At 44.3% G+C, this 7,599-nt stretch overlaps 1 protein-coding gene across 1 annotated transcript; it reads right to left on the bottom strand.

The window, feature by feature from the left end:
- Positions 1-7,189: 7,189 nt before the first annotated feature.
- On the bottom strand, positions 7,190-7,588 carry LOC133312567 (uncharacterized). Its single transcript, XM_061513791.1, has one exon. It carries the CDS (start codon positions 7,586-7,588, stop codon positions 7,190-7,192), a length of 399 nt encoding a protein of 132 aa, XP_061369775.1.
- Between the last annotated feature and the right edge of the window lie 11 nt (positions 7,589-7,599).

Genomic DNA, 7,599 nt, shown 5'->3' with positions numbered 1-7,599 from the left:
GAAATGTTGGAGTCAGGGGTGGTCTGTCCCAGTATCAGCCCTTTTTCATCTTCTGCCTTGTTAGTAAAAAAAAAAGATGGCACGTGGCGGTTCTGCGTGGACTATCGAGCTCTTAACTAGGTGACGATAGCTCATAGCTTCCCCATTCCTACAGTGGATGAGATGCTTGATGAGTTGGCAGAAGCTACTATTTTTTCCAAAATGGATCTGAGGTATGGGTATCATCATATCCGTATGGATGAACAAGACATTTACAAAACGGCCTTCCGCACACACGAGGGTCACTATGAGTTTATGGTTATGCCCTTTGGGCTGACCAATGCACCCGATACCTTCCAGGGAATCATGAACTCCGTACTTAAGGTTTTCTTGCGGAAATTTGTAATTGTCTTCTTTGATGACATTTTGATTTACAGCAGGAACCTAGGAGACCATTTGCAACACCTACGAGCTGTTCTCGAATGTCTACAGGCTCACCAGCTCTATGCCAAATGCGAGAAATGTTCATTTGCTCAAGCGGAGGTGGAGTATTTAGGCCATGTGGTAGATGCACTGGGGGTAAGACCAGATGAGGGCAATATCAAAGCTATTATGGAGTGGAAGGAACCCACAACAATGAAATAGCTAAGAGGGTTTCTTGGGTTGGCAACATATTACCGCAAGTTTGTCAAAGGTTTCTCTCAGATAGCTGCGCCTTTGACCACACTCCTTCAGAAGGATGCCTTTCACTGGGATCCCATTGCAACCCATGCCATGAACCGCTTGAAGGAAGCACTGTCAAGCCACCCGGTGTTGGCCCTACCTGACTTAAGCAAACCTTTTGTGCTCACTACAAACATATCTGGAATTGGGATTGGAGCCGTACTCAGCCAAGATAACCGACCCATTGCTTTTTTTAGCCACAAATTGTCCAATAGGATGCAGCAGGCTTCTCCTTACGTCCGAGAACTGTTTGCCATTACATAAGTGGTATCCAAATTTCGCCAGTACCTATTAGGCAACAAATTTACCATCAGAACTGATCAGTGCAGTATAAGGAATTTGATGGCTCAAATTATCCAGACCCCAGAGCAGCAACGCTTCCTAGTCAAATTACTTGGCTACAATTTCGATATTGAATACCACCCTGGAGCTATTAACAAAGTTGCCGATGCCTTGTCAAGGAAGCATGAAGGTGAGAAAGACACTGACATAGACAGTCCGGCAATGATGTTTTTATCCACCCGATTAAATCAGTTGTTACCTGTCATTAGAACAGAGGTCAAAGAAAATTCGGAACTAAAAAAATTAATAGTAGACATTCAAGAAAACAGAGACGGGTTTGCACATTACCAAATTAAGGATGACCTATTTTTCTTCAAGGGACGCATTGTTTTGTCCAGCACCTCAGAGCTTCCCACTACTGTGTTGCATGAATTCCATTCAACAGTAGTTGGTGGTCATGGGGGTATATGCAAGACTTTACATCGTATCTCCACTCACTATTACTGGCCCAACATGAAATTTGATGAACAGGAGTTTGTACGTACTTGCCCCGTATGCCAAGTTACTAAGTATCAACCCTTATCCCTTGCTGAACTTCTGCAGCCCCTTGCTATTCCCAAAGCAGTGTGGGAGGACCTATCAATGGATTTCATAATCGGCTTGCCGCCATCAGAAGGGAAGACAATGATTATGGTGGTTGTGGATCGACTATCCAAGTACTCCCACTTTTCTGCACTGACAGGGAACTTTACTGTTTCTAAGGTCGCTTATGTTTTTGTATCCGACATCTGCCGTCATCATGGTGTGCCACGATCTATTGTATCAGACCGAGATCGTATTTTTGTTAGCAAGTTCTGGCAAGAATTGTTACGATTGAGTGGCATCCATTTACATTTCAGCTCTGCCAATCACCCAGAGAGCGATGGGCAAACAGAGGTTACCAACCGTGGGTTAGAACAGTACTTAAGATGCTATGCTATGGAAAATCCCAGAAGTTGGGCACAATACTTACCTTGGGCTGAATTTTCCTACAATTCTTCCTTTCACTCAGCGATTGGGTCCACCCCTTTTCAAGTTTTGTACGGTCGTCTCCCCCCACCATTACAGTCGTATGAAAGTGCCTCCTCCCTCGTTGAGGCAGTCGATACCTTACTGAACCAGAGAGACCAAATTATCAGGGAACTCCGGGAAAATCTCCACTGCACTCAACACCGCATGAAGACCCAAGCCGATAAGCACCGCCGAGATGTGAACTTTGCGGTGGGTGACCAAGTTTCGGTCAAGCTGCAACCGTATCGACAGAAATCGGTCTGCAACCAAACGTTCTCCAAACTCCGGCGACGCTACTACGGCCATTTTTCGGTCACTGGGCGAATTGGTTCCGTGGCATACCGGTTGACTCTGCCTACCGGATCCTACATCTACCCGGTGTTTCACGTCTCCCTATTGAAGCCGTACCGCCAAAATCTGTTCTTTCACCCACTGTCGTTACCTCCGGTGGCCTGGGATAACCATCCGGTGACTGAATCCGTCGCTATTCTGCGCTTGCGGACTGTAGCCAAGGGGAAAGCTTCGGACTTTCAGGTGCTCATGCAATGGAGCGGACTTCCCCTCGAAGATGCCTCTTGGGTAGTGCTTGGTCGAACCGAGAGCTGCTCGGGAATATTTCTTTCAGAAAGCAAGAGTGTAGAGTAGTAATCAGGATTGCCAACAGGAGCAATCTACTCTGACTAAGAGCAACCCTCTTCAACTATACGCAAGCGTACGTATCAAGCAATATAGGGTATTGTAGCCCCAGATTTATCGTCCTCAGGGAGCAGTTGTGAAGTAAGAAGCGCTAAAGGAAACTTAATGTGTAAAATAGAGCAATAAAAGAAATTACTATTCTCAGCTAAGCTTCACAAAGAGCAATCTCTGGGCAGCTAGTTAAACAATGTTAATCATTCTGAACCAGATGAGAGCAGTGAATGACTTAGCACGGTCATCGAATAAAAAGGCATCAATTGAAGTAACTTTAAGAGCAGTCAACGAAATGAAAGTAAGAGCATCAGCTGGTAAAACACAGTTCAGTTATCGTGAAGAAAAGGTTGTGATAGAAGTTGAGTTAAGATTAATTTCAGAAAGAAAAAGATCAAGTAGGTGTTACGGGTTCCATGTTTTCATCCCTTTGGTTAACCCTGCTTGGTAGCATATTTTACAAGTGGATTTTGCTCCTTCCCTTGTTTTGCTATAGGTAAGCAGAGGGTAAGGCCTTACTCTCCACGTTACCCCATAGTACTTGGAGTTATATGCAAGGAAACCATGCTGCCTTCTCAAAAAAGCATGAATTCACATGGCAGTGCTCCCCATTCCAGGTGTTTCTCCCTTTTTTCTTCAGGCTAAACTACCCCAGGATTCTGAGAATGCTCCACACGCCTTTGTCAGTGTTTCATCAACCGAGTAGTCCCGGGATGAGGTTGCCAGCCCAAAAGGTTTCACAAAATCAATAAATTAAACCAAAGAGCAACTCAAAATTCATTTATAAAATATGTGTTCCTTACAAAGCTATCATAAGACAAAAGGGACTACTTCTATGGAACCCCTACTTAGAGGAAGTTAGCTCCTAGTGAGCATTTTTACAAAAAAGAAAACAAAGAGACAACGAATCCTAGGATGGGTGCTGATGATCCCCTTTATGAGGATTGCTTGTTCCTTTTATAAGGTTCTTCATTTGATCTCCATTGTTCCTTTCATCAAGGGTCGTGCTTTGTCTAAATCCTCTCCAATGGTAGCTTTGCTTCTTGCCAGCTTGGCCTTAAATAGAAGTGGTCCCCCTTGCTTTTGGCTCCCTTTGTGAGTAGGAGTATCGGATTCAGGGAGGCACCTCCACTCCTTCTGCTGTAGCTGACGTGGCGGCTCCCCATTGCTCAGCTTCTTTGCTTTCATACTGTAGCAGAGGCAGCACCTCCACCTTCTCTGCTGGAGCTGACGTGGCGGCTCCCCATTGCTTCTTTTGACTGCTGTTGTACTATAGCAGACTTCTTTTTCCTTTCTTCGCAACACTCATTCTTCTCTCTTCATTTTGTGGTTCCTTTTGATGGGCCTTAGGTGTCCTGAACAAAGAAAACTAACTCAAGAGTCATATGTGAAAAAGATAATGTTAAATTTGCTCCAGGTCTACCTTAATTCCCACTTTCGGCATTGCTCTGGTCCACTATTCAAAACAGTTGCTCTATATGAAAAGAAGAAGGTTGAAGGGGGTGATTTATAACCAAAACATGGGTTTTGTGGAACAATTTACACTTAATGGGCCTCAACTCTTGAGGACTATCAACACCCCAAAACTAGATATTACTCGTCCCGAGTAATCCTTCACAACCAACAATCTTTTTGTGACAGGCTAATGCTCCTTGAGATTATCGATGAAGAGTTAACTTAACTCCTCCCATTGCTTCATTAGAGCACTCATCTGACTTGTGAGTTTCACCAGCTTCATTGTGTGTGTGAACTCTTCCACTCTTTTAGTCAGTTTCCCACAGAGTTGCTTCCGGATTGAACTTTTTGGCTTGATTTCTTCTCTTACTTTCTAGCTCCCTTCTCTATTTCTTTCTTTTCAGGTCTTTTAACTGGAAGTCAATTACCCTTGTCTTTGCATAGGGCTGACCTTCAACAGTATGCTCTTTGAGCGGCTCTTGCTCTCACCTTGATGACTTGAGCTCTTTGAGCGAAATTTTGGAGCAGAGGAGCTGACCCTTTTTTTTTTTTTTAAACCAGGGGCAGAGTAATTTACTTAAACAGCCTGAAGTTCTTTCCTTGGTAACTCAATAAGTCCACTGAATAACAGAGTGTCCGATTTTTGGAATGCTGCTTTTTGTGCATGGTGTTGCTCCAAATCAGAGTGATGCCCTATGTTGCTTTGTTAGAAACTGTAAACTCTTTAGGGAATCTCACGGAGCAGAATCCTGGGCAAAAAGAAGCATTGAGTAGATCAGGACACTTAGGACGGTAAACTTAGCAAAAATTAAAAACAATATTTAAAAATAAAACAGGGTGGCGAATCCCTGGTACACCACAGAAGTCATTTATCTAAGAGCAAAGTCAGTAACATTCCACCACAAAACTTTCAGGCATTCATTCCAACAGATTTAAACACGTTAAAAGGATAGGGAACGAATGAACCTGGGGTCACCATAGCGACCCTTAATGCTCTCCAGTTTCTTGTCTTGCTCCGCTAAACGGAGCAATTGTTATTGCTGCTGGAGGGAAGACATTTGGAAACGGTGGATATGGAGTTTGTCCCTTGAATTTTTCTCCCCAGTTACTGGAGAAGATTTGATCCCGAGCTCAGTAGTACAATCGGAGTTGAATTTCCTCCTCTTTGCTTTTCATCAATTCATCTTTCAAGAGCCCGATCTCCTCCTTCCAGTCTTTCCTGCTTTTTTCGTGGGCTTGCTCCCTTTCTTCCATTTTCTTGTTCATCATCTCTACTGCTTTCACCAGGTCTTTTACCGTGTTTTGCAAAGTTGAGGATCTCCCTCCTTCCTCAATCTTTTTTTTCTGCGGCAGTGGTCCAACATTTTTTATCTGGTCAAGTTCATTCTGCAGGGCCACCTTTTCTTTGTTGATGAGCAAGCTGGCTTCTTTCAGAGATTGCAGCTCCCTTCCAACTGTGTCTTCTAAGGCTTGCACTTGAGTGGCTAGAAGGTCTGCTCCGAGACCAAACATAGTTTGACATTGAGTCATGTCAGTTGTCTCGACTAGGAACTGCCTTCGTCCACCCCTTGCAGGAGCTCTCTTAATGGGGAGTTTTTCCCTTCTTAGAGTTTTCTGAGGTTCTTCCTTCACATTCCCCGAAACTTCAGCTTCCTCTTCTTCCTCCTTTTCTTCTTTTTCTTCTTTCTCTTCTTTTTCTTCTTCCTCCTCACTTTCCAATCCTTCATTGTCTCTGATTCTTTTTATCGTGGACTGATCAATGTCCGACCCTTCTGGAATGATTTCATCCGAAATCGGGATGTTGGCCTTTAAACCAGCCCTCTTGCACATTTCAGTGACCAGACAAGGGAAAAAGAAGGGGGAGTTTCTTGGTGCATTTGCCACCAGTTGTTTGTAGACAATCCTCCCAACATCAAACTTCTTCTTAGTCAAGATGCAGAAGACCAGCACTGCTCTTTCCCAGTTCACTCTAGAGTCGTTGCTCACGGGAATCAGACAGGAGTTAATAAAATGCATCCATACCTTTGCTTCGAATTTGAGTTGCTTCCTAGGGATGGATTCCTTGGTTCCCCAGGTTGCTCCCTCTGAGCCTATTTCTCGGAGCACTTCTCCAGTTATGGCCTCATCTCCTCGGCCAGCACAGTATCTATCGAACTCATCTTGTTCATCAGGAACTGAAGCAGTATTGTATGCTTCGTTGATTTCTTCAGGGGAGAAGTCTACGTTCACGCCTCTGATGAGGAGTTTTGGAAGATCTTCTTTCTTCATTCCCTCCAAGAATGCAGTCATGAACTCAGTGCGAGCTCTTGAGGGAGGCTCAATGAAGAGTTCCCAATCCAGTTCTGCTATATCCTCGGTCAGCCATCGGTCGAGATCTCCGTGTTTGGAGCTACTGAGGACTATGCCCCGTTCTGGTATGACTGTACGGTCGACTGTGGTTTTCTCAGGTTTGAGCTTTTTCCCTGTTCGGGTCCTCTTCTTGGAGATAGAAGCAACAGGTATAATGGCCTTTGGACGTGTCATGGTGTAATGTTCTGAGTAGGAGGGATGGAGTGGGGAGTAAAGGTTGGATTTTTGTGGGTTGAAGGAGAAAAGATTATGAGAGTGAAATAGTAGTTCTGTGTTTATAAAGGAACGAAGGAGAGGATGGGAAGGTTAAAACGCTCTGTATGGTGGTGATCATGGCTTTGCTGAGTGGCAGATATGGGGTGGAAGAGCGTCTCCTGCACATAAATGCCTGGGGGAAAGCAACTGTCCTCTGCTCTGACTGTTTCTTCTTTTTGAAACTGCTACTCTCGCTTGATTGGATGGATGTGACAGCACGACGTGGAGCTATTATCCTTCCGTTGCTTCCGCCACTCGGTTTTCTCTTTCTTTTTTCGCATGCGGCCCATTGCAGGCCCTTTCCTGCAATGGTTAGCACATTAATTTTCTCAAACAAAGACAATAATAATAAAAAGAACGACGGGGAAATAAATCTGGGTTGTCTCCCAGTAGCGCTTCGTTTATAGTCTTAGCTCGACTTGTTGCTCCTTGAGTCAGACTTCAGCTGGTCATCGAGATGAGAAGCTAGTTTCTCATGCTCCTTGATCCCTCTATTATACTTCTTGAGTCTGTGTCCATTTACCCTGAGCGTTGCTCCAGTTGTTTCATGAGCAATGACAAATGCTCCATTGGGAAGTGCTTCAGTGATTGCATAAGGTCCCTCCCATCTTGATTTCAACTTTCCAGGAAACAGTTTCAATCTGGATCGATACAGCAGTACTTTATCTCCAACTTCTAACTCTCTCTTGATAAGCTTTTTATCGTGCCACTTTTTCTTCTGCTCCTTGTAGAGGTTGGCGTTTTCATATGCCTTGCTCCGGAATTCTTCCAGTTCAACCAACTGGAGCAACCTCTTTTCCCCAGCCATTCTGGAATCCA

Source organism: Gastrolobium bilobum, unplaced genomic scaffold (assembly GCF_033153095.1).
Source record: "Gastrolobium bilobum isolate Gb01-03AN ecotype WA unplaced genomic scaffold, APGP_CSIRO_Gbil_v1 utg69015, whole genome shotgun sequence".
Classification (NCBI taxonomy): domain Eukaryota; kingdom Viridiplantae; phylum Streptophyta; class Magnoliopsida; order Fabales; family Fabaceae; genus Gastrolobium; species Gastrolobium bilobum.
The sequence above is the reverse complement of the archived record's forward strand: the minus strand, read 5'-3'. Positions and strand labels throughout refer to the sequence as shown.